We start from the raw sequence: 27,134 nt of genomic DNA, 5'->3' as shown, positions 1-27,134 counted from the left end.
TTTTCTGCCCAGAACACCTACACATTATCTTGATATGAGTTTTCCAAACAAATTCCTTCAAAATTTTCTACTCTGCTACTTGTCAAATTATCTACCCAACATTAAGAAGTTAAGCCTAATAAGTAGATTACCAAATGCTTCTGTTTTGGTTGATCAAGATAAAATTTATGGGAAGTGACTGCTTATATAGTTTATATAGTTCAACATAGTGTACTATTATTCTCTGTGTCATGGGATGGTTTTTATATCTGCCTTGAGTGCACTGGGAAATTCAGAAGACCAGCAACCTGAATAGTCCTTCAATAGACAAATAATTCCCCTCTGCTGCTAAGAGGTGACTTGACAAAATAGTCGTATAATAATCAAAAATAAACTTTATGAGCCCAGTCTATATTCAACCTGTTTTGAAATATCACCTTCTTCAGTATTTAATGTTCATTTTCAGAGGTATCTGTGACATATCCAAGTAACCATTGAATGTTCTGTTCCTTCCTTTGGCCCTTTCTGTGAGTGATCTGGGGAGCACACAAAATTGTCCTGTGTTCAGGGTAAAGCATTCTAAGGATAAACACTGAAATCAAACTTAGTCAGATTTTTTTCATTTCTTGTCTTTCCTTGCCAAAAAAGAAAAAAAAAATGTAAAAAAACAACTCAAACTATATTGTATTCTTTTATTGGGACATTAGATTATAGAGAACCCAAGGTCAGCAGTAAATCAAGGACTTTCTCTTCCTTTCTTCTCTTTTCTGAGGCGGTCACTGTATTGCCCTTGAATTTAAGATCTCCTGATTCAGGACCCTGCCTCCCAAATAGCTGGAGTTAACAGATGTGCACCACCAGGCCCAAGTCTAGTTGCTCCACTTATGAAAACTGAGAACATAAAGCAGATAAGTAGTTTCCTATGAGAATCTGCTCTTGGAACCTGGAAGCTTATGGTACCATGAGTGTCATGGTGGATCCTTCTTGTTGTCAGCCTCTAATGTTTAGTGAGGCAAGTTCAGTCTAGGAACATCTAGTCAAGTCAGGAAGATCATGCTAGAGGACAAGAAAGGAACAACTAGTTGTATACTTTGGAGAGGCTCCTCATTCATGATGGAGTGATGAGGTCTCCTTCACAGACACTTAATGTGGGGATGAACCCTATGGCCAGCAATGTTTGGAACTTCTCACCAGATAGGGTAGACTGGACTGATACTAACTGTGCCTAAAATATGAAAGAAAAGAAAAATAAAGGGGGAAATAAATGACAATAATTAATTCATAATAATTGGCTACAAAGAATAATTTTGAAAAATATGAAAAAATGTCTTTGAGAACCCTAAAAGTTATCCAGTTCCTTTATTTTCCTCATCTATTTATATCTAAAGTCTCTGTTCTGAATTCATCTTGATTTTTCTTTAAAAGGAAGGAGGGAGTGGTGAAACTTCCTTTCAAACAAATACAGAAAGTTTTGAAAGCCACAATTGCTCTAATAACAAGGCTGAGGGCAGGCCTGCCCCTGCTGTTAATGCGCTTATGCCCTCCTGCAGGGAGAAGACATGCAAGCCATCCTGAGCACCACAGTGTGGCCACATGCTACCAAGCAATTAAGAACTGATTGTTTGTCTTCTTTGCAGGTGGGAAGGAAAGAATGAAAATGAAGTGGGCAGATGTAAAGAGACCGGCAAAGTTCATGTGACTGTGGATCTGAAATACTACCGACCAACTGAAGTGGTAAGGACTCCCTCACCACTCAATGTGTGACCACACTTGGCCAGCTGGCTGGGAAAATGCCCTCATGGAATGCCTGCTGCCAACCTTCAAAGCTCTCTAACACACCTCTCTGGCATACGCCACAGGGCACTTCCCAAACGAGAACAGGGAGAATTAAGTTTGAGATACCATTCTCACCACAAAAATCCATTGCTCTATAAAGGAGAACAAGAGTAAAACACACCCAGGAAAATAGTTGATTCCAGAAATGGGGATTATAGTTTGGACTATCTCATCTCATTGGTCTGGTCTGAGGAATGATCTCTGATACCCACAAGATGTCTGCTTTACCAAGCCCTAGACTTGCAGAGTTTCTAGGGCCAGAGGCCATTTTTACCTGACACCTGTCTTGCTAGCCATGTGTGTACACTCTCAGACAAATCACTAACATGCTTATGCATCTGGCACACAGTCATGTGTGCACAAGTCATGAAAGACCTCCCCTACACTATAAGGCTCAGCTCAGATACCATCTTTTTCAGGGATCCTTTGCTAACCAATATTCTACACCACTAACATTTCTCCCTTGTCTCTGTAATTACCTTGCACACTCTAGGACAGTGTTTTTCAGCCTTCCTGATGCTGCGACCCTTTAATACAGCTCCTCATGTTGTGGTGACCCCCAACCATAAAATTATTTTCATTGTTGCTCCATAACTGTAATTTTGCTACTGTTATGAATCATAATATAAACATTGATGTTTTCCAGTGGTCCTAGACAATCCTGGTGAAAGGGTCATTGACCCCAAAGGGGTAGTGGCCTGCCAGTTGAGAACCATTGCTCTAGGACCTGTTATAATCATTTGTTTTCATGTTTTCCTTCCTTTGCCAGACTGAAGTCTTTGAGGATAGAGACTTTGGGGAGGAAAAAAGGCAAAAGTCTAACAAGACAGTTGTTTAATACAGTAGGTGGACAGATAAAATTTTTAAATAGAGAAGTTCACATATTAGGAAATAACTTAGGGACCAGGGAAATGGACCAATGTATAAAACCACTTGCTGCCAAGGCTAATGACCTGAATTTGATCCCCAGAACCCACATGGTAGGAGGAGAGAACCAACTCCTGACAATTGTCCTCTGACTTCCAGAGGCATGTGCTGCACAACATGCACACACATACACAATAATTTTTAAAAAGGGAAATAGATTGTTTGTGTCAATAGTATATCCTGTACATCTTCCTGTTCTAAGTTTATATAAATGTATAACTTGGTATCACTGCTTTGAGGTAATCCATGCTCATGATGATGACAGAACTAAAGATGTTTCAAATGAATCTCTAAAGATAGTGGAAAGCAGTGTCTTCAGAGAGGTCAGGTCGTGTACCATGAGTGGCTATGGAATAGATCCTTTAGAACCTTTTTTCTCTGGGTTGTGAACCAAATTCTGATGTGTCATACATCCTTCAGAGACAGGGAAAAGCCAGTGAAGACACATTGAAAGTGAAATGTATGGTTACTGGCCACTCTTTGAACTGTGTTGTTTTATGTTGCCCCCACCCAAAAAAGGGGGCGCTGTGTTCAGTGTGTGCCTCTTACACACAGAAAGAAATCCATACAAAGGAAGGGAACCGTGTCTTAGGAGAGGTAGGGCTGTTCAGTCCTGCATTGTCCCCCACAGGGTGTGGCCAAGCTTTGTCACAGAGAATGATTGTTCTTAGCTAATGGTGAGTGGGTGTGCCTAGGAGAGGATGTGCCTGTCCCTGGGGGAGGAAGATACTAGCCATGCTCCTGCTGACACGGCAAAGACCTCCTCTAAAGCCCCAGCCCTCCGCCACTGGCTCCCCTGTCCTGAAGGGCTGCAAGGGCATCGTTTCTCTAAAACACTTCACAAGTCATACAGAGGGACACATTTCTCTTCTCACAAATAAAGATGGTCACTTCAGAGTGGAAACTTAACCATACTGGCAAAAACTTGTGTTCTGACAACCGCTTAAACATGGCTCTTTCTCTGACACAAAAATAGTTTCAAAAACTAGGAAGTCATTAAGAATGGCTTGTCTGTCATTCTCATTTAGGCAAGGTGTGGGATTGATAAGGACCCAGAACAAAAGAATTTGTAGAACAGGAAGAGGACCCTCTGACTAACAAGACTGCTCTTGAATCCCCACCGACCCCCTTTCCGGCCCCACTGCATCGCTCCCTTCCATTCTCTGTTCATTCAAATGCTGTCATCATACCTGTTCTGCAGCTCTCCTGACACCAGCATTGTCTGAAGAACGTACGAGTGGTGTCTGGTTTCGTGTGCGCTCCTGCTGCCCCCTTTCCCTTGGCTGGTTCTCCCACAGAGTCCCTTCACTACAGCGTTATAGATTTTATTCTGTTTCGTCTTTCTGCACCACACTTCACTCACCACACTTCACCCTCATATTCAGTTGGGCATGCTTTCCTTCCATAGTGAAACTAAACTTTTAACCCCATTCCTCAAAACAAGTTCTCTGAAACTTGGATCAACTGAAGTGACAGGCTTTCTGTGGAGCTGCCTCCAGGGTGACAGTGTTCTTCCAGTTGAAAGGTGACTACATTATAAACAAGCTTTTTACAAATGTGAAGCCCTGTCAGCCATAAGAATTCATTTCCTTTGAGTCCTGAGAAGCACTAAGTCCCTCAGAGGCTGGCAGCTAGACCCAGCAGAGACATGAAATGAGCAGACTCTACGAGGGAAAGGAAGAACATCAGTTCTTCAGTCCATAGCCCTTTCCTTCTCAGTCTCAAGCTATCCTGTATAGCCCCGAGGCTTCTTGGTAGGCTTCTTGGTATTCTTTTCACATGTTCGAAAACTTACCAAAATTTGTTCTCATCAGCTTTGGTCATCTGTCCCCAAGGCTCTTTATCATGTACAAGTACTCAGAGCCAAAGCATAACCTAGGGCTGCGAATGTAGCTCAGTGATAGATACTTGTCTAGCATTTACAAGGCCCTAGGTTCAGTGACTAGCGCCCTCCAAAGAACTAACATTTTAATGCATTCATTCATTCATTCAATGTTTTAAAAGCGTAGACTATATCTTCTTAAAGGGAATTGGTTCTAGAATGACTGAAAAAGAAATAAAATAAAGAAAAAATTTAAAACAAGACAAGAAATAATAAGGACACATACACATACATCTTAGAACAGTGATCTCTTAAAGCAACAAAAACAGAAAATAGAGTATTATGCTGTTGTTTTTCTAAATTAGCTTCAGCCTGGTCTTAAGAAGGCCCTTTCCTTGCCAGGCGGTGGTGGCACACACCTTTAATCCCAGCACTCGGGAGGCAGAGGCAGGCGGATCTCTGTGAGTTCGAGGCCAGCCTGGTCTACAAAGTGAGTTCCAGGAAAGATGTAAAGCTACACAGAGAAACCCTGTCTTGAGAAAAAAAAAAAAAAAAAGCCCTTTCCTTAGCCAAGTGGTGTTGATTGCCTTTAATCCCAGCACTCTGAAGGCCAAGGCAGACAGATCTCTATGAGTTCAAGGCCAGCCTGGTCTACAGAGTAAGTTTCAGGATAGTCAAGGCTACACAGAGAAATCCTGTCCTGGAAATTCCCCCCACCCCAACAGTCCTGCCTAAAAAAAAAGGCCCTTTCCTCAGCAAAGGTAGATATTAACCTAAGAGGCCACTGGTGAGCCCATATAGGGCACAGATCCACATGTGCCAATGATTATTCTCCTCATTGATTGTAGTATCACAGAACCTTAAACCTTGCTTCTGCCTTAGCATGAAGGGTATAGAACGTTTTTTCTTCTGGATAAAGGACTCCAACTTGTGATTAGAGCTGAATGGAGTCATGTCTTTTGGTACTCTACCTATGAGGCTTTATGGCTCCTTTGGGTACTGAGGAGTTTTGCTACCACAGAAAGCTTAGGCTGGGAAATTAAGCTTTCTACTTCCCACTGCCTCTGAGTTCCAGAGGATTAGGTGATGACAATATGGATGCCTGAGTTCTGTGATACTTGAGACTACTGCCTTGGGCAGGATGATAGCTCAGTGGTAAATCCCTTTCCTGCATGTGCAAAGCTCCATTTTCCATCCCCAGACCTGTAAAACAAAACAAAATAAAACACTCCTGCCTTACATGTAATTTCCTTACAGGCACTTAGTGACACACAGATTTATTACACAATACACTCATTTCTGGTTTTATTATTTTTATTTTTTGTGTATGGGTGTTTTGTGTGAATGTATGTCTGTGTACCACATGGTGCCCATGGAGGTCATAAGAAAAGGAAGAATCTCCTGAAACAGGAATTATAGTCAGATGTGAGCTGCCATGTGGGTGCTAGGAGTCAAACCCAGATCCTCTGGAGGAATAGCAAGTACTCTTAACCACAGACCCATCTCTGCAGCCCCAGTGTGTTTATTTTTGGGAGAAAGCAATATTCTATTAAATGTGGGCCTTTGGCCAGACTGTCTGCATTTCACACCTGTCAGTTACTAGATTTATATATATAAAACCTTAGGCAAGTTACTTACTTAATTTATCAGTGTTTCTGCTTCTTCACTGTGAAAAACAGGATTAATTATAGGATTTCTTTAAAAGAATTATATGAGGATAAAAGGAATCAAAGTGTCTGACAAACAATAAGTATCTGCTGTACTGGTCGCATTCGTTTCTTATTTATTCATTCCCTAAATATTTACCCCACACTCGTGGACTCTGATACTGCACTGGTGAACAGACTGACTTGCCCTCAGTAAATGGGGTAGATATGTAGATGGCATCAGTCTGAAACAGTAGGCTGTCACAATCAAAAACCTGTACAGATCAATCATAGGAGTATAGCATGGGTCATCAAGGCCTCAGTTACTGTGTGTGTGTGTGTGTGTGTGTGTGTGTGTGTGTGTGTTATATAAAGTATATATTAAATTATATATTTAAATATCAATGCTTTTTTTTCTCTCTTGGTTTTTTACCCTTTCATTTTTTCTTAACATTCAGTAACTATTCAGTGTTATAGACATGTCAAAGAAATATGAGTAATTGATATTGTCTTAATACTTACAGAACCACAAAGATGTCTTCTTTTTCTTTGAAAAATTTTAAGTTGAAAAACTCCAAAAGGATAGATTATCTAGTATCCATACTTTTGTGCTAGATTTTAACAACATCAAATGACCAGGCCAATGCATAAAAAAGAAAAAAAGTATTTTGTTTTGTTTTCAGTGAAAGTAGCTGAAATCCATTTTTCTTTTTCCTTTTTTTTTTTCCTACAGAAAACTTAAGGAAATGAGTCAACGAACCAAAAATCAAGTATTTTTCTTTAAAAAAGAAAAAGAAAAATATCTTAGCTTAAACTCTGCTGACATTTATTAGCATTTTTCTCTCACAATATCACTAGATTTAACTTGCATTTTTCTTCCCATTGTGTTTTTATGTCCTTGGTTATGATTAGTTTTCATTTTATTTAGACGTCTTAAATTAATTTCTAATTGCTTTAGATATTGAGAAAAAAATCCATGGATTAATATATAAAACTAAGAAGGCAGTAACTTCAAAGCTGTCCATCAGGCCAGCTAGCTTTCCTCCGGTGAAAGCATGTGGTCTGTTCCTAATCAAATTACCATATGCTTGCCGAGTTGTCCCCTCTGCCCCCCATAAACTTTTCCTAATATTTTTCTGTAAATGATGTTAAGCTAAATGGCCTATAATTGCTTGTTCTATCTCATAGCCTTGTTTAGAATAATGGTATGTAACCCTTTCCAGACCTCAGGAATCCGATCTGTCGTCAGAGGATGTGTATAAGTAGCAGTTCAGCGTCCCTCCATTCTGTCTCTAAGTACCTGGGGTAAAAAGCTCTGTGTTCACCCAGCTGGCCTTTTGTCCTGAAACTCCCCTTCCCTCCACTGCTGTTCTCACCACCTTCTCACACTTGGCTCTTAGGGCAGGAAATGAGATCCCTCTGTGCTGTCCCTCGATCCAGCCCTGGTGGTGGTCAGCCCATGGCTTAGGTCCTGATCCTGTGACCTTAAAGTTCTCATGCCCCTTCCACTCCTGCTTGCTTTTGTTCCTTGCTCTGACTGGTGAGAGCTGAGGTCAGAGGAGGCATAGAGACCTGATTATGGGCTAGTGCGTCTCTTCCGGCACTGCCAGACCTGTAAAAGAAGTTAGGCTGCTGGTTCTGGAAGGTCCTTTGCAGTTTTAACATCTTGCCATGTTCTACTTTCCTACTACATGAGCATGGTGGTTGGAATGCTGTCAGTAGTGCCCAATCATAATGCTTCCTCTCCTGAATTATTCTTGGGCTTCTCACTGCTTGATTTTATAAATAGTTTATATCTCTAAATCACTGTTTATTTTTTTTAAGCCTCCCTCTTAGGCTCCTCATTCTAATCTTTATATCCTTCCTTAATCACATTGCCCTTTCCTGCCCCTTTCCTTCCTTGGACTTAACCAAAAGAGCTTTAAATTTCAGTCTCCTCAGTTGATTCTCAAATATTCCACTGTGTGTTTTCTATTCTTCATAAAATCACATTGAAAACCCTTGGGGGAATATACCTTTTCTCCTGAAGCCTGTGATCATTCCCTGGCAGCTGCCCCCCTTGAGAGCAATTCATATCTAATGAAATAGCAATTATAATTGTGTACAGAGTATAGTGTCCTCAGCTTTTCTTCTGCCTCTTAGATATTTTTCTTAAATTGTCATTAAAGACTCAAAAATCTATCTATACAGATATATACATTCCATTACTTAATTTGGTTTTGATTTATCCTTAAGCTTAGCTGGTATCCTTATTGTCAATTCTTTTATGACTTGCATCACTAGAGAACTTCTCTGGAATCTCTGTCCCTTTACACACACACACACACACACACACACACACACACACACACACACACACACACATCTAGGTAATTTATAATCCTAATACTGACAGCTTCACATCTAAAAATAATTTCCAGAATGTGTTTTAGCATTTGCCAGTTTACTGCAGGGAGAACAGTTAGCCTGAGCTAGGCTCCTGCTTAGACTGGCTTTGATGTGTTATTCGGCTCTCAGTTTCTGTCACAAACACGGGGGCGGAGGGGAAATCAGTTTAAAGGGGGAGAGATTATTCTGTCCCATGGTTTCAGCCCATCGCTGGCTCACTCTGTTTCTGAGTTGGTGGTGAAGCAAAGCACTGTTGCAAAGGTTGAGCTAAAGTGGAGCTGTTCTCCACATTGCAGCCAGGCAGAGAGGAAGGGAAGAAAGAAGAGGGCGCAGAAGAGGGCAGGGACACAGTAGGTCACAAGGGACCTGCCTCCCTTAACTAACCCCCAGCACCCAATAATGCCATGAATCGACCAGTGAAAGAATCAGTTGATTAGATGGGAGACCTCTTCAGATCCAGTTAGCTCTCAGTGGTTGAATCATCTAGTATGGATGTCTTGGAACAAAAGCCTTTTGAAGAACACTTCATAGGCCACCTATAGCATATGAATCACCTAGAGTGCTGCAATTTCCTATGAGAGATCAGTCTGTGGCCAGGTAATTACCTGTACCATTTTTCTCATCCCAGCAATTATTCTGAAATTTAAACACACACACACACACACACACACACACACACACACACACACACACACACACCATTTGCTAGCCTTTAAAATCAACAATGTTCTTTTCCTCTAAATTAACTAATCAAAAAACAAAAAAAAAAAAAAAAAAAAAACTCTGTTCATACAGGGTTTTTCCCCCTCTGTGTAGCCTTGGCTGTCCTAGAACTCACTATGTAGACCAGGCTAGCCTCAAACTCAGAGATCCGCCTGCCTTTGCCTCCTGAGTGCTGGGATTAAAGGCATGCACCACCACCACCACCACCACCACCACCACCACCACCACCACCACCACCACCACCCAGCTCATAGAGGATTTTTAAGGAATATTGTTTGCAGTACTGCAGTATTCTTCTCTCACACTATCTCCTTTATGCTTCCAATAAGGTTATTATTTTGTTGTTGCTGTTGTTGTTTTGGTTTGTTGTTGTTGTTGTTGTTTTTGAAACAGGATTTCTCTGTATAGCTGTGGCTTCCCTGAAACTTACTCTGTAGACCCGGCTGGCCTTGAATTTAGAGAGCAGCCTGACTCTGCCTCCAGAATTCTGGGATTAAGGACATGTGCCACCACCACCAAGCTATGGTAATTATTCCTTACCAAATGTAATTTCCTCATGTCATATTCTTCCTTTTGGGAACATTTTTTATTTAATATTCATTTGTTTATGTGTGTATATATGGGTGTTTTATCTGCCCGTACACCTGCAAACCAGAAGAAGGCATGGGATCCCATGGGACTACAGTTATACATGGTTGTGAGCTGCCATGTGGATGCTGGGAATTGAACTCAGGGCCTATGGAAGAGCACCCAGTGCTCTTAACTGCTGAACCATCTCTCCAGGTCCAACTTGGAAACAGTTTTGCTGTCCAGGTATCAACTGTCCTGAGTCTACTAAATATAGCCTATGTTTCTCCTTTGGGCTCTACTCTATTTTTTCTCTGGATGCTTTCTCTTGCCTTACTCCTTGAACCCTTGATTCAGGAGTCTGGTTTCTCCATTTACTGTTACACCTACTAGCAAAGTTGAGATGTTGTCTGGCTAATTTTCCATAATGATCTGAGGTGAAATATCCACAAATGATTATTCCTTGACATAGCTCTGATCTGCCTCATAGACAAGAGTACTCAACATATGGTTCCATTGACCTCTGTTCAGGGATAAGCATTGTCCTTGACAGCAAAATTGAGTTTATGTGTTTTGTCATGCAAATAAATGGCTAGTTTCCTGGCTGAGTCAGGTGTGTGTGTGCCCTGCTTCATGAAAACTGGTGTAAGGATGCTAGACTAAAAGCCTAGCCAAGAGTAAATGTGAGTGGAGTACAGGGAGTCAAATGTGTCTTAGGCTTTGGTGTGCATTGCAGGAATCCTGTAGATTTTTTAAAATATTTAATTTTATATGTATGGGTGTTTTGCCTACATGTGTGCTCAGTACCCTCAGAGGCCAGAAGAGGGCATTGGATCCCCTGGGACTAGAGTTATAGGTGACTGTGAGCTGCCATGTGGGTGCTGGGAATGGAAACTTGGTCTGCTGAAAGAGTCATCAGTACTCTTAATCACTGAGCCATCTCTCCAGTCTCCCCTGGAGACATTTTAAATACCATTCTGATTTATCTTCACAGTTTCTCAATATTACATCAGTGTATAAAAATGCAGTATGCTGTATATGATTGAGGTCTTATAGATCCAGTGGAAAGAGTGTTTATTAAATTCCTAGCATGGAAACTAGTTATAATTGTAACATCCTGAAGCCAAACAGCAGAAACTGCCCAGCTCCAAGGAAAGATTAACAAGCTTTCACTGACATAGAGGAATGGAAGTGAGAAAAACAGGCCATTACAAAGATGAGGCTATGGGATTAGAGATCAGATGGGACAGCAGCATGTGGAAACGCAGGCTGAGCAGAGAGAGACACCAGAACCAGAGAATGGCAGAGGAGGGGACAGTGCAGATAAGAGTTCAAGAAGACAGGCTTGCAGGGGGAGTGGCTTTGTCACATTCATGGTGCCTTGAGGATATGTGGTACTAGGGTCAGTTGCGCAAGAGGCATGAGTGGAAGCCATAAGATGACCTCTCAAAAAGAGCATTTCTGGAAGATGAGGGAAGAAGAGTGCACACAGGGAGTTAGTCTCAAATCTAGGCAGATCTGAAGTCCAGGAAGTGAGTCTTTAATCCCAGCACTCAAGAAGCTGAGGCAGGTAGATCTCTGTGAGTTTGAGGCCAGCCTGGTTTACATAGCTAGTTCCAGGACAACCAGGGTTATGTAGACCCTTGTTGTAGTCGAAAGTTTTCTCTGGTCCCATCTGGCTTCATGGTCCTGTGTTCCTCTAGTCCCTCATGGTCTTGCTGTCCTGCAGCCACTTACAAAATAATCACTCAGAAGCTTATATTAATTATAACTGCTCAGCCATTAGTTCAGGCTTATTACTGACTAGCTCTTACACTTAAATTAACACATAATTCTTATCTGTGTTTAGCCAGTAGCTTGATACCTTTTCTCAGTTCTGCCTTGTCATCTTGCTTCCTCTGTGTCTGGCTGGTGACTCCTGACTCTGCCCTTCATCCTAGCATTCTCCTCCTCTGCTCGCACCACCTATACTTCTTGCCTGGCTACTGGCCTATCAGCATTTTATCCACACACACACATCACACACACACACACACACACACACACACACACACACACACACACACACACACACCATTTGTATCCCAGATCCATAGGCTCAGACAAAACTGCCTGCCATTCTCTGCCTTTAGGCACAAGTGCTAAAACGAGTTTCTGTTAGCTGACAGGTGGGGACAATAACCCAGCTCAGGCAAACTGAGTTCCACAGGTAAACAGGCACACAATTATTGTATACATTGCCTAGAATTTGAGGTGAAAGTGTTTTAGAGTTCTGAAAGTAAAAGGGCTGTATAAATATTAGCTTCTTGTGCTCTGTATTGTCTTTTTTATTAGTCTACTTGTTAATAATTATCCTCATCATCATTTAGTCTTGTGAGTTCAGTAGTTATCAAAAGACACAGTCTGGAACCTGGTCTTCAACTCCTGAGATTTTCTTTTTTTTTTTTTTCTTCTGAGACTCAACAGGTTTTTAATTGTGATCCCTTATAATCAAGAAACACATTACATATGTCCAACATGGAATGGCAGTTTTCACCCAGTACCCTCTAATACTAACACAGAGCATGATCATAGCACAATTATCAAAACAAGAAACTTGTACACTAAACTAAGCTACAAAACTTATTTCCAGTCAAGCTATTTTCCCTGGCATTGTATATAGTTGTCATGTCTCCCTGAGATTTTCTTTTAAGTACTTGTTTTGTACTTAGACAATGTAATATAGGGGGAAAATAACAGCTACTTAGTACTGACAGATCTATGCTTCTTGATTCAGGGGTAAGAAGAGGGTCATGGTAAATGGTAGGATCATGTTGGACTGTTAATCCTTTTCTGATTCTGCCTACATTGTGTATTTCTGAACTTTGTGAAAGGTGCTAAGATTACATTCTTCTGCTGCTCCTATAGCCTTTATGTCCCCATCAGGTGAAAGCAATCACCCAGGACATTTGACTGACATCCACTCAGTATTTAACTTATAACTACCCCTTCATTTATGGCTCATCAGTGTCCCAAAAGCATGTCTGTACTTGTGCCTTAAGGATGTCCCTTCAGTTATCCAAAAATCAGGGTTTGGTTTCCTATTGCTGTAACAAATTACAAGAACTTCTAAACTCTGTTAGCATGAACTCTTACCTTTTTACAGAGGGTGGACAGAAATCCATAACTTGGCTAAAGTCAGCTTGTTGACAAGGTCGTGTTCCTTCTAGAAAGTCAATGGGAGGTTTTTGTTCATTACTAGGATGGTTATTAGTTGTTCAAAAAGCCTGTCAGAAATCACTTTGAGGAGGAAGTGACAGTGGCTCATTGTCCATTGATTGATTCATGGCATCTACTTTTGCACATACAAATGGTAACAGACCTTCGTGAAGTCAGAGGGAGATACCTCTAAAACCCTAGGACTAACTTGCTGTTGAAAGAGAAATTGAAAGTACATTTGATGAATTTTCTATCTAAGGAGAGTTAGAAGTCAGGAAGGCTGCTTCCAGTTGGGTAGGGGATGCCATTTTTATACACCAGCAGTTAGATGAAGGCTGACAGGAACCCTTAAAAAGGAGGCCAGTCACCACATCACCCCTTCTACCCTTGCCTAACTTCCTGCCTGGCCTAAAGCAAGTCCTCTGTCTGCACCTCTGGCCAGTAGAGCCTTCTAGACATCCCTCCCTTTCTTTTGCACCTCCCTCTCTTCCTGTATTCTCTTTCCTTGCCTTAACCTCCTTCTGTTCTTCCCTCCACTTCATGCTGAGTCTTCAAGCGAGCCATGTGCCCTTCTTAGGCTGTCCACAGCAGAGCTGCTGCTCAGACCAGCAGCCTCTCGATAACTGCCATCTGACCCTGATGTGCTCACATCCAGAGAGCGTCCCCTCACTGTCCCATTAAGTTAGTTAAACACTTCTGTGTTTGAGACAGATTGTTAAACAGTTCCCAGCTGTTCTACAAATTCAAAGGCAGAGTGAAGAGAACCTTCCTTGCATGTGAGAACTGTTTATATCATAAGCATCAGTCCTTAATAGTCCTTTCAAGAAAATCATGCTAAAGACGCTTTGAATTTTCTTTTTTATATATTCCTTGGTGTCATAATAAAAAGTTTCCCTCTCTTACAGGGATTTTTGTTGAGAACAAATTTTGATTCCAGGTGAGAATTTCTTAGTGATGTTAGAAGATGGTTTGCATTTTAAAGCCAGATTGTTGCCATTCTATTTTAAGAATAGGTGAGACAAAAGTGTTTTTAACATCATCACCTGCTGGAACTTGGGGACTATGTAAGTTTTCTCTGAGACAAATTGATAAGAGTTATTTGTTTCTGAATGAGTCTTCATTTTAGATCATTAGAAAGTACTGTAGTTCCTTACTGGAACTGTATTTGAAAGAAAATATAGTGGTAATTTGAATATATCTTATTTGTTTGTATTGTAAATATATAATATATGTCTCAACACCTTTTTTCCCAATTTTCATATTTTAGTAGATCTTCTAAAGGCTTCTGGCCTCTCTTTACTTCTGTTCTCCCCCCCCCAACATAGCAGTGGATATATTGACCTATGACCTCAGTGGACACATTGTAGAAGTGAGGGAATAATTTGTTTTGAGATACTGTACAAATGTCAGCCCCTTGGTGAGGCTCTCACTACCTGAGGCAAAATCAGCTGACCCCTTTGTAGAGCGCTTGCCAGTCATACTAGGATGTGTCATTTTAGCCTGGGAGGAGAATGACAGTGATAACCTTGATGAAATAATGTGTGCACATCAACAGAGAGCCACTCTCATGGTTTCCAGTCAGCTCCACTATCACCAAAATCACTCAAAACAGTATATTAAATTATAATGAAACTCTAAATATCAGAAGGAAGAGGAAAATTCTTCTGGGTTTCTATTTGATATTCTGTTGTAAAATGACTGCCAAAGTTCATTTAGAGATTACATGTATATACACACATCCAACCTTTAAAATATCCTGATTCTGTCTGCTGTGGAATAATCCTCCCAAATTGGTTTAATAAAACGCTGATTGGCCAGTAGCCAGGCAAGAAGAATAGGCGGGGCAACCAAACTAAGGATGATGAGAAGGAGAAGGGCGGAGTCAGAGAGTAGCTGGCAAATGCAGAAAAGAAAGATGAGAATGTCATACTGAGAAAAGGTACCAAGCCATGTGGCTAAACATAGATAAGAATTATGGGGGTTGGGGATTTAGCTCAGTGGTAGAGTACTTGCCTAGCAAGTGCAAGGCCCTGAGTTTGATCCTCAGCTCCGAAAAGAATTATGGGTTAATTTAAGTGTAAGAGTTAGCTAGTAACAAGCCTGAGCTATCAACCAAGCATTTATAATTTATATTAAGCCTTTGAGTCAATTATTTGGGAAGCAACTGCTAGATATTTGGGACAGGTAGGTGGAAGAAAAACATCTGATTATATCTGTCTTTAAACTTTTCTACCTATATATACTTCTCTGGTAGTTCTTTCATTTTGCAATCCTTACCTTCTAGCATTTTTTTACAGATATTCTCTTCATTTTTCTTTTTATATTCTAAAATTCTGGCCTTCATGAGTAATTTCCCTACACTCATCCTTGCAGTTTTCTCTTTTTATTTATTCCAGTCATCTCACAGAAGCTCAACCTAAGTTTATTTTTGGTTCTTCATAGGAAGACCTAGTGGTGGCAATAGTGAAGCCAGCCCTACCCTATAATTTCATCAGAGCAAGGTGCCTCTGCACCCACAGTATGAGGACAGAGTGAACAGTCTGACAAGGTCTTTGAAGATTAAGGCTACTAGACCAGTAATATCATACATACAAAAGGCATCTTAAGTGACTTCTATTTAAAGACAGTATCCTGCCAAAAATGTTAATTTACAGTGAAAGCACAAAGAAATAGCCCTGTTGGATCTACTGATCAGATGAGTGGAGGGGATATGGATCAAAACAGTTAATAATTTTTCTTTTGGTTCCTTGTGTTTCATGCTGCCAGGTATGTCTATCTATTTTACACAACATGTGTTAGTGTGTGAGTATGGGGCATAGGGAAGGCCAGTGATCCAATCCTGTTTTCCTGTTGGAGAGATAAAATACTGTCTTGGTGAATCAGCACCTCCCACTTGTCTTAAATGTGGGATGGTTGCTTGTGCCAATGCATTGTCTTCTCATTCAGCTGGTGAGGAGGGGAGTGGGAGGTAGCCACAGGGAGGAGACTCTGAACAAACAGCCCAAGCCCTGGATCCCATTGTGGGTGGGTGGTGGGTGCCGGGAGCAACCAGGGTTTGTGACCAGTTGTCACATGTGGTGCTGAGCAACCACTAAGTGATTCCAGAAAGGAGGTGAAAAGATAACACAGGAATCCACTGGAGAAGTAGGACATTCCAGTCTGTGCAGAGAGCAGTGGCTAAGGCAGTGTTTCTAATCATGGTTTCATTTAACTCACCTAGGAAAAAACTAATACCCACCCCATTGTTCAGATTTATCTGTAAAACAATATGGAGTCAGTTGCTTATCCATTGAGAGTGCTCACAATGAGTCTACCATGTCCTTCCAACTTCTCAGTCTCATGTCAATGGACTGGCTGTGTGTAGTCTATGTTTACAAAATTATGTTTTTGAAGAAGCATAAATTCAATGGTATAGTTTTTAAACAGCTCTACATATCTGCTCTGCGTCCCCATTCTCTAATGAACATTTGTCAGGCTTTCTCTTTACCTCTCCCCCAACTAAATAATATTTATATTGTTCTTCTACCAACCTTTGTTGAAATCTAAACTTAACAAAAACTTTTGCTTACTATAAATAACTTCCTTTCCTTTTCTGTGTGTGTGTGTGTGTGTGTGTGTGTGTGTGTGAGAGAGAGAGAGAGAGAGAGAGAGAGAGAGAAACTATTTTTCTGAAAGAATTCAACTCTTCTGTTTTCCTGCTCTGTCTTTATGGTTTTGTTAGCCAGTTTAACTTTATTTCTGATCCCCTTTGGCACCATCATGTGTTGATAAGTAAGTCAACATGTATTCTGCTTATTCTATCTGTTTGAGTAAGAGTTTACACCCCAACCTTTCTGGGAAGGTATGCTAAGACTGTGTTTACTTGTTTGGGTTTTTTATGTGAACCATTGACAGTACTGTTGGTTTATTCATCTGAAGGAAATAGTGAAAGATACTGTGGTCAAGGGTTGAGAAGGAAGGCAACACTGTAAAGTTCTGTGTTCGGTTCCCTGTATCTTCAACTTCATACATCATCTCAGTCACCCAGCATTTAAATGAAGAAGATCATTCTAAATTTCACAGAAACAGGGAAATGTGTTGAGATCACATGATCAAAGATATTATTAAAAATTATTGTGATTCTATCAAAGATAAGAACTCATCAAAGGCATCTGAATTAATCTACCTAAATTATCAATCATCTTTTCTATCTGTCAGGAGCTTCAAACCTCTAATCTCTTTTTCTCTCTTGATCCTGGAGTCTGTTTCCAAGTGTAAGAGAGGGTTAAAGAGGAGGTCCCTGTCATGGGATGTATCAGGTATTAAAGCTCAGGTGAGGACTTAGACAAGATTTACAGGGTGTATTCTGTTGACTGTGCCGCAAAGCAGGCATCAGATAGCCAGCACATCTTGTCAGCCTCAGATGCTCACAGTGGCATTTTCCGTGTCAGAAAAAGCTCTTTACACAGCTAATCCCATGTAGCCAACAGTGACTTCAATCTACACTTCCCCAAAACTGGCAGAAAAGATGGCTCTCCAGAAGTTCCCCAAGTAACTTCCAATGCAAGAAGGGGAGTGACAGGCAGCTTGCTGCCTCAGAGGCAGATAGACTGATCCTGTAGAGATATACAAGGTGATCCACAAACTGTACCTACACTTACTATTGTAGCTAGAGTTTTTCTGCCTTGCCCACAGTCAGGACAAATCTTTGTCAACCACCAGTCCCACAGCCGCTCAGACCCAACCAAGTAAACACAGAGACTTATATTGCTTACAAACTGTATGGCCGTGGCAGGCTTCTTGCTAACTGTTCTTATAGCTTAAATTAATCCATTTCCATAAATCTATACCTTGCCACGTAGCTTGTGGCTTACCGGCATCTTCACATGCTGCTTGTCATGGCTGCGGCTGGCAGTGTCTCCCTCCACCTTCCTGTTCTCTCAGTTCTCCTCTCTGTTAGTCCTGCCTATACTTCCTGCCTGGCCACTGGCCAATCAGTGTTTTATTTATTGACCAATCAGAGCAATTTGACACACAGATCATCCCACAGCATACTATGTGTGGGAAAATGCTAAGGGACACCTCAACACCATGGGCCACATACACAGCAAGTTCAGTGTGAACAGGGCCAAGATAGGTTTCTCTTTTATTTCCTACCAGTGTGTTTCATTGTGACTTAAAGTTAGAGCCACTGTAAATATAGTCCTAGTGTTTCCCATGAGTTCTTAGAAGATGACCCAGGGCCCATTTCTCCTCAGACAATACTATTAACTTAAGTAGAATCACTGCCATATTTTGTAAAGGGTCACCACCTTAGTCAATAGTTCTTAAGTGGTCCCTCAGATTCAGATGGAAAGCTGTTAAATATATGCTTTGCCAGGGTTTGTCCTCGCAACAGTAAGGCAATAACTTTGACAACCCAAGACCACAAGAGTCTGAGCAGCCAACTTAAAGGCCATCCAAGCATCTGCTGTTGAGCTGTGTGCCCTTGATCTGCATTCAGAGCAATAGAGATGACTTAGTTGTCCCTGATACTTTTCAGTTCTACTAACTTCATTTAAATTAAGATTAAAAACTGCTTCTGTCTGGAGAAAATGCTTACAATTGAGCCTTGTGTGTCTCACAGTGGGGGTTTTCATTCCTTCCAGTCCCCCATGCTTAGAAAATCAGATCGCAGGGCCACCTAAGGCCCCTCTCTTCTCCAGTCCCAAGATTTTGTCTTAGAATACTCTTTCATAGATTTTCGTGTTTTATAAATTTATATTTTTGCTGATCTTACTTATACTTGTATCACTTCTGGTCTGTGGCCAGCCCTTCTCAAGTTTGTAGTTAAACCCTCTATAAGCTCATATGACTGATGTAGAAGAGCTTAGTGTTGTCCCCTCCTAATTGAACAAAAGGTGTATGCCCAACAGAGCTTGCATGTTGGACCTCACTTCCTGTTACTGAATCACTTACCAATTAAAACTAAACTGATAGTCAAATTTTGGAAGTCCATTGGCAGTCTTGGGTCTCTCTGCTCCAGCCCCTCTCATAGTCCAAGGGCATCAGAGCTAAGGAGAAGCTCAGGGAACTAGCATGTTTTGAAGATGTGTGTAGGCTACTCTGTGGTAAGGCCACATGCAGCGGCCCCTAATAGGCTTCAGCTCTATTAGACTGAGACCATGACCATATTTACACCACAACAGGTGAAGCAGAGATGGCCACTAGGTATCTAAGTCTGAATGAATGCCATTGATACACATAGAAAAGAAAATTAGGAATCAGCTGTCTATGTATCGAGGCATCTGATCTGTGAGACAGATGGACTCTACCAAGTCTGCAAGTAGACCTACTGGGTTCCTCAGCCAGCCTGTGGGGAAGTGTCCTAGGAATGTGCTCAGGCTCCTCTTATGTGGTAAACAGTTGTAGCACAAATTCTAATTGGTCTTAATAATAAAAACCCAGAGTCAGATATCAGGGTAAATGCTGAAAGATCAAAGAAGTAAAGGAACCAGCCACCAGAGAGACTTCTTACCTCTACAGAATCCTCAAACTGAAAGGGGGTCAAGCTCCTGTCTCCTCCTGCCTTATATTACTGTCTCCATCTCCCTAGTGCTGGGATTAAAGACGTGAGCTTCCCATATGCTGGGATCAAAGGCATGAGATCCCAAGTGCTAGGATTAAAGGCATGAGCCTCCACTGCCTGGCTCTGTTTCTCTTTTAGACTAGATTAGTCTCATGTAGCCCAGGGTGGCTTTGAACTACTGATCCTCCTGCTTCCTCCTCCCAAGTGCTGGAATTAAAGGTGTGTGCCACTACTGCCTGGCCTCTATGGTTAACTAGTGGCTAGCTCCACCCTCTGATCTCCAGGCAAGCACAAACAAAATATCACCACAGACAGTAGAATAGAAGCTGAGCATTCTAAAACACAGGCAAGGTGACAAGCAGGGTGCAGGTGACCAGAGCTTCTACAAGAGGGCTGATGAACTGTGATTCTTTCTTGGGATATATCCAACTTAAAAGGAGCCCTGGCTTCAGAGACTCAAGCAGAGTAAGGGTAGTTTTTAAGACCTGAAATCATTTGCATGAAGCTTACTTGTTAGGTTTGGGATTTCGTGTAATCTTTTTTTTTTTTTTTTTTTTTTTTTTTTGGTTTTTCGAGACAGGGTTTCTCTGCGTAGCTTTGCGCCTTTCCTGGAGCTCACTTGGTAGCCCAGGCTGGCCTCGAACTCACAGAGATCCGCCTGGCTCTGCCTCCCGAGTGCTGGGATTAAAGGCGTGCGCCACCACCGCCCGGCTCGTGTAATCTTTTTATATACAGATGTAATTTTTATTGACCGTTTCCAGAAATGAATGTGCAGTTAAGCAAGAGCTGCTGCACAAGGCAGCAAAGTCTTAGGCTTTGTCTCAGCTGAGCCAGACAGAGTCACAGCCAGGGAGAGGAGAGAGATCATCGCTCTCTCCCAAATTCTCATGTGCCTATTTTGATGTAATTTTTAGATTTATTATTTTATATATATTGTGTGTGTGTGTTGCCTTCATGTATGCCTATGTATTGTGTGTGCATGCCTAGTGCCCATGGAGGTTGGAAGAGGATATCAGATCCCCTAGAACTGGAGTTGCTGTTGGTTGTGAGCCACTGTGTGGGTGTTGAGTCCTCTTAATTTCTAAGCCATCTATCTCTCCAGCCCCTTAAGCTTCTATTTTGGAGCATGCCTCTCAGTTCCAATCTAAATTCTACTTAGAGCATTTTTTCGTGGTCACCTCCTTTTCTTTTCTTTTCTTTTCTTTTCTTTTTTCTTTTCTTTTCTTTTCTTTTCTTTTCTTCTGTAATGTGAAAAAGCAGCTGATTCACTAGCTGTGTGTGCATAGCCAGCAAATTAAGTTCTTGCTTTAGAAAATAGAGAGGCCAGGGCCTTGGCCATGTCACTTGTCATTTCTTTTCTGTTGATCAGCTGAAAATATGAGTAAAATGAAACTGTTCCCTTGGCTTCTGAGGGCAGACAGTCAAGATCCTTATAGCTGGTGGCTTGTGCTTCATTTCCCTACCTTCTTGCAGCATAGAGCTTCCCTATGATTTCCTAACTCGGACCTAAGAGCATTGTCTTTACTCTCTTCATTTCAGATGAGGAAACTGGTCCAACAATGGGCCAAATGACTTTTCCAAGGATGTACTGTATGATACAGTCATCTGCCAGGCTATCCTTCACCATCACTCCCTTCTTCCAAGACCATGTTATCCAGGCTGCCTAAAATCGTTGTTCTTCAATCAGACCACAACCCATAGAACCATGGAGGCTATATATATAGCATGGAGGTCCCTAGGACGACCGTGGCTTATAATAAATTTCGGTTTTACTCAATTATTGAAAAAAATAGCCAAATGAATGGAAACACATGAACTATGAACCAAAGGCTGAGGGGCCCCCAGCTGGATCAGGCCCTCTGAATAGGTGAGACAGTTGATTGGCTTGATCTGTTTGGGAGGCAATTAGGCAGTGGGACCAAGTCCTGTGCTCATTGCATGAGTTGGCTGTTTGAAACCTGGAGCTTATGCATGGACGCTTGGCTCAGTCTGGGAGGAGGGGACTGGACCTGCCTGGACTGTGTCTACCAGGTTGATTGCAGTCCTCAGGGGAGGATTTGCCCTGGAAGAGGTGGGAATGGGGGGTAGGCTGGGGGTAAGGGGAGGGAGTGGGAGTGGGGAGAATAGGGGAACCCATGGCTGATATGTAGAACTGAATGGTATTATAAAATAAAATAAAATAAAATATCTTTGTTCTTCTACCCCTTAGGCCTTCAGGAATAAATTCTCCCCACCACCGCCCACCCTTTTCTCAGTTCTTCTGGCTAGGACCTCATAAGCACTAAGGAGATGGGTGCTGCTTTCCTACTTCTCTGAAGACTGACTGCCCTGTCTTGCTCAGTCTCTGGGGCACCTACTTAGTAGACTGAAACTACCATACTCAGCCCTAACTCCAACTACCTGTGCAGTTGGAGATCCCAGCTGGCCAGGTGTCTGCCAGCAGCAGCACAGGCACCAAGCCTGGAGCCTCTGAAGAATTTTCTGAGAGTGGAAAGTGTCAAGGCCCAACAATGGCTCTTTGTCCTTTCTATGTGTGACTGACACATTCTCTTACTGAGCAGAGCTACATCTGAGTTACAATGAAAGAAAAGCCCAGGGCCAGTGAGATGGCTCAGCAGATAAAGGTGATTGCCACCTAGCCTGCCAACTTCTGACCTCCATGTAGAGAACATGGCACATATGTGTGTGTGCATGCACCACACACACTCAAATAAATAAAATGTGAGAAAATCTTAATTAGATAAAAACTAAAAGGAAACCAGATCGGTGGGACATAGAATATGACTATATGACCAGAACATACACTGGCCCTTTGAGTTTCCAGTGCCCACGAGATTTGATCAAGGCCGATCTATTATCACTGTCTTTCTTTAATGTGCCCTTGGGATTTCTAGCATAGATCCTGAACTTTCAATTTAGAATATTCTAGGGCTCAGTTATAGAGCACTGGCCCAGCATGCTTACAGCCCTGGGCTGACCACTAACAGTGCCAAAAACAAAAACACAAGAAAGGAATACTCATCTAGTGAGACAGTGTGAAGAAAACCCAAATACGCTTTGCCAAGTTCTAAAGCCTTACCCAACTTTGATCTGATATTACAGCCTCCTCTAGGGTGCCGCCTTCAACCCTAAACTGTGATGCTAACATGCTCTTTCATGCCGCAGTGACTTGCTTATCTTGGTGCAGAGGAGATTCAGACCCATGTATGTGGTATGTTCATCTGTGAGTCTATTCCTAGATTGACAAGGCCCCAGGAGGGTTCTGATTGCAAGCCCGTCCCACCATCCCTCCTTTACCCTTGTCTGCCCTGTAGTTTCTCTGAACACGCTTCACTGCTTGAAGGGAATGCTGCCCTGCAGAGGAGTGACACCTCCCGTGTCAGGAAAGGTGAAGTCTTCTAGCTGTCCCCTCCTAGCTTTGAGATACGTAAAGATCCATGTTTTCCTTCACATGCATTTCTAAAAATGGTGACGAAATGGCTCCTTTCTTGTCTTTCTGTCATTAGGAGGGTGTGGATGCTCATCTGATACTGATAGAGATGCCTCATCTCTATGCCATTAAAGTTGAATGAGTAGTACATCTCTTTATTCTCTTTTCACCATTTATATCTTATACTACTTATTAAAAATGTTTGGCCGGGCGGTGGTGGCGCACGCCTTTAATCCCAGCACTCGGGAGGCAGAGCCAGGCGGATCTCTGTGAGTTCGAGGGCAGCCTGGACTACCAAGTGAGTTCCAGGAAAGGTGCAAAGCTACGCAGAGAAACCCTGTCTCGAAAAACCAAAAAAAAAAAAAAAAAAAAAATGTTTAATAGTACTTAATTATCCATGTAGGCTATAAGAGAAGTCTAGTATGGGAACAACTTTTGAACTTAAAAACATTTTTCTTCTGGGAATTTTGTTTTAATGACATTAGCACCACAGCACTTCCAATGAAAATCTGTTTTCCTAATAAAATATTTAAAATATGGACAAAAATATTTTATCTGCACTTAGTTACTGTATATGAAATTATTTTCCATATAAGTATATGTTTTCAGTTCCACCTCTGAATACTAATGGCATGTGTCTCTCAGGAAGAGTGGAGACAGAAGACAGGAAGCCAGCAGTGTGTTCCCAGCATATATGGCAAGCCTATGCAAGGACTGCCCTGGGGGAGACAAAGACACCTTCCCCAGCAAAGGGTAGCAAAGCTCTGAAGCAGGGCCTTTGACAGAATTATCCTCTAGTTTCTTCTCTCACTTTGTGCGTCTTCAATTTGTCATTAAGCTTTCCCAACCAAAAAGTATTTTTAAACCATATGTAAATAGTTGGATAGACAGATGAATATTTATTAAAAATCAGAATCTTTTCAGCCCATTTTTACCTTAAAACCTTACAACTTGATTTTGTTTCTTTAAAGTCACATAAGTATGGTTAGCAGAGACGTGGTTCTGGTGGGTACCGTGGAGATGTAATTTTAATTCCTTCTATTCCCAACCAATAATAATATTGAAATTTTGAGTAAACAACATTTGAGAGGTACTGAAATTCAAGATCCACTTAACTGCTAAAATACTACTCTGTTATCCACAAACCACCAGTTGTAAGTGGTTCCATGCCCAGTTCAGTTGACAGCAAGGGAATTTGGAAAGTTACAAGCTAGGAACCAGTGAGAGATGCCAAGTGCTTCCTCGCCTTCCCCTAAAGTATTGGCATGAGCATTTGCCTTTAAAGTAATTTCCTTTGATTTTTGAGATCTGTTGGACGACATGATGTCCAGCCACAGGGATCATTAAGCATAATGCTTCCCTTTAGTGCTAATGTGCTGGATGAAAAAGGGTACAACAGATATACAGTAGTATGGCCAAATTGTGTGAGAAATCCTGTATACAGGTGGGGTATCATGGTCAGACACATCCCTCAATATCCCCAGAGGAGGAACCTTATTCCTGTAGAACTATCAGTGTCTTTGGTGTTTAGAAGATAGGCCTCCACGGGGTCTCTCCTATCTTTCTGTGTTTTCCAGATGTTACTGGTGAATGAAAATGACTTTGAAAACATGTAGTCCCTTAGTGAGACACTATGCTATTCTTATCAGTTAGTTATTCTATCTTTCAAAAGCTCCAGATTAGAACAAAAAATAGGCAGGAAAACCTGACTGCATCCCTTGCCTTTCCTTCCCTTCATCAATCTTTCCTCTAACCTGAACCTTCATCTTTTGCCCTTTTGTCACTCATACTCATTGCTCTTTGCCTCTCATTTTTGTACCAGCCTCCAACTCTGACTCTGCCCTAAACCTTCCACAGACCCATCAGCCTGAGGCTGCCAGCATACCCACAAACTGACCCTGTTCTCCATTGCCCAATACCCACAGATGTGCTGTGCTTTCTATCACTGTCTGGCTCTAGCTGTGGACGATATGGTGGTGCCTGCTACCTCCCAGAACCTCCATTTCATCCTCATTTCTATTCTCCTTATGTCCAGCCCCTCTCTAGAAACTGTTGCAATTTCCTAGGAATGAGGTAAACATTTCAATCCCATGAGACTTGTGCATATAGCTCATGCCTTCTGTAGACCTCAGCCATGATTCCAAGGTACTTAAGAGTAACATATTTTCTCATAGTTCATTTGACTACAAAACATCTGACACAAGACTATTCATTCACTGTTTTGTATCACTTTGTTACATTTTGAGACCGGTCTCCCTTGTAGTCTTTGTTGCTTTAAACTTGCTATATAGACCAGGTTAGCTTCAAACTCATAAAGATATTTATGCCTCTGCCTCCAGGTACTGGGATTAAAGGCATGTGCCACCATTCCTAGCAACTATCTTTTTATCATTCCATGTTAAGAATGCATACATCTTGCTGAAGGATGATCATAGGTTTGAATTTAAGGTATCACCAAGGCACTTCTGGGTTGTTAAGATGGGATTAGAGTAAACAAAAAATAACCACCTGGATATTGAAAGTGGAAGGGAGACCTAGTCGGATGTAGCCTAGGACTAGTGTAGGCCAAGAATGTCCATGCACATGGCACAGTGAAGCCTAAGCTTCACTGACTACCTGAGCTTTTTGCAGCCCCAGCACTGCAGTTCCAAATGTTCTGGAGATCTTACATGGAGTCTGAGAGCCAGTGTCCCAGTTGCTGTTTTTACATGCTTTTCCACTGTGTTTCCAGCGTCATGCCTGGCATGTGACAGCCTATCAAAACCTACTAATGGAATTAAACTTTGCTATTCAATCTTTGTTCTTCGGTGGGGTTTAGTATTCTTTATAGGACTAGCACCTCATCATCCAAAGTCACAGATAAGGACAGAGGAAACATCTTTATGGTATGTGTCCACATCAGTGATCCTAAACCCACTTCATGATCCAGTTCTAAAGGGACCTTTTAGGGCAAACAAAGGTACAATTGCCCATCTCCTAAAAGCAGTAGAACAAGAGCTGCCGTAATCAGGTATCTAGAATATTAGTCCCAAAGCAAGCCCCAGCAGGCAGGAACTGTGCTAAAGTTAATTACTTCCTGCATGTTTACTTTTCTCTTCAGATGTTGGAAACGACTATGAAAAATCCAGTATGCTGCATTTACTGAGCATGTATTGCATCCTAGGCATTGTTTGCTCACTTCATCTGTGTGTGTGTGTGTGTGTGTGTGTGTGTGTGTGTGTGTGTGTGTAGATGCACTCACCTGTGTGTAGGGGGCAGAGGTCAACTTTGGGTTTTCTGTTGCTTTCTATTTTATTTTATTTTTTATTCAAGGAGATAAAGCCCACCATTTCAGCTAGACTAACTGCTAGTGAGTTCCTAGGTTCTGTTTATCCCTACCTCCCAGCACTGGATTTATAGACAGGTACCACAGAGCCCAGCTTTTACATGAGACCTGAGGATCTGAACTCAGGTCCTCATGGTTGCAAGAATTTACCCACTGAGGCTTTTCTCTAGTCCATTCATTTCATACCTTCAATAACATTGCCTCATTCACTTGTCCAGGTCCTCTTCTGTGGTGTGCCTCTGTTTTCCTGAAGTTTCTCTCTACTTAGTCATATGGCTTTTATCTTCTTTCTTCAACAGGCAATCTTAACTCAGACTGTACCGACCTTCCTTCTGCACATGCTCATTCTCTCCTAGCATCTCCATTCCTTGACCTATTCCGTTCTGCCTCACACATGGAGTCTGCATTGTTTTGACAGCCTTCAGAACCCCCATAATTCTTCCAAGTGCCATACCTCCTCTCTACCAGGCAGGGCTTTCCCTTTAGCCTGTGACTCTTCTGTTCTTATACTAGAGCTGGTATACCTTCTATAACCTTCATTCTCTTTTGGATCATGCTGTTATCTTTATAGCCAGCATCACAAAATTCAATCCTTGAAGACAGCTTTATGCTATTGATGAGTGCTATCATCAATATTAATCTTGTTCCCTTACAAAAATGATAACTTGTTACAGTCAAGAACTGTATCTTGTTTTGCTATTATATTTTCCTCAATATCTGGCAATACAGCAGACAACTGACACTTA

General features: G+C 41.7%; 1 protein-coding gene across 2 annotated transcripts in view; it reads left to right on the top strand.

Annotated features, from left to right (window-relative positions):
• The window catches only part of Gmds (GDP-mannose 4,6-dehydratase), a 557,612-nt gene that overhangs the window by 454,393 nt on the left and 76,085 nt on the right, over positions 1–27,134 (top strand). For both annotated transcript variants that reach the window (XM_042278318.2, XM_076573125.1), the window contains exon 9: positions 1,617–1,713. In XM_042278318.2, coding sequence (XP_042134252.1) covers positions 1,617–1,713 — 97 coding nt within the window. The remainder of the gene's footprint in view (positions 1–1,616; positions 1,714–27,134) is intronic.

Source organism: Peromyscus maniculatus, chromosome 5 (assembly GCF_049852395.1).
Source record: "Peromyscus maniculatus bairdii isolate BWxNUB_F1_BW_parent chromosome 5, HU_Pman_BW_mat_3.1, whole genome shotgun sequence".
Taxonomy (NCBI): domain Eukaryota; kingdom Metazoa; phylum Chordata; class Mammalia; order Rodentia; family Cricetidae; genus Peromyscus; species Peromyscus maniculatus.
The sequence above is the reverse complement of the archived record's forward strand: the minus strand, read 5'-3'. Positions and strand labels throughout refer to the sequence as shown.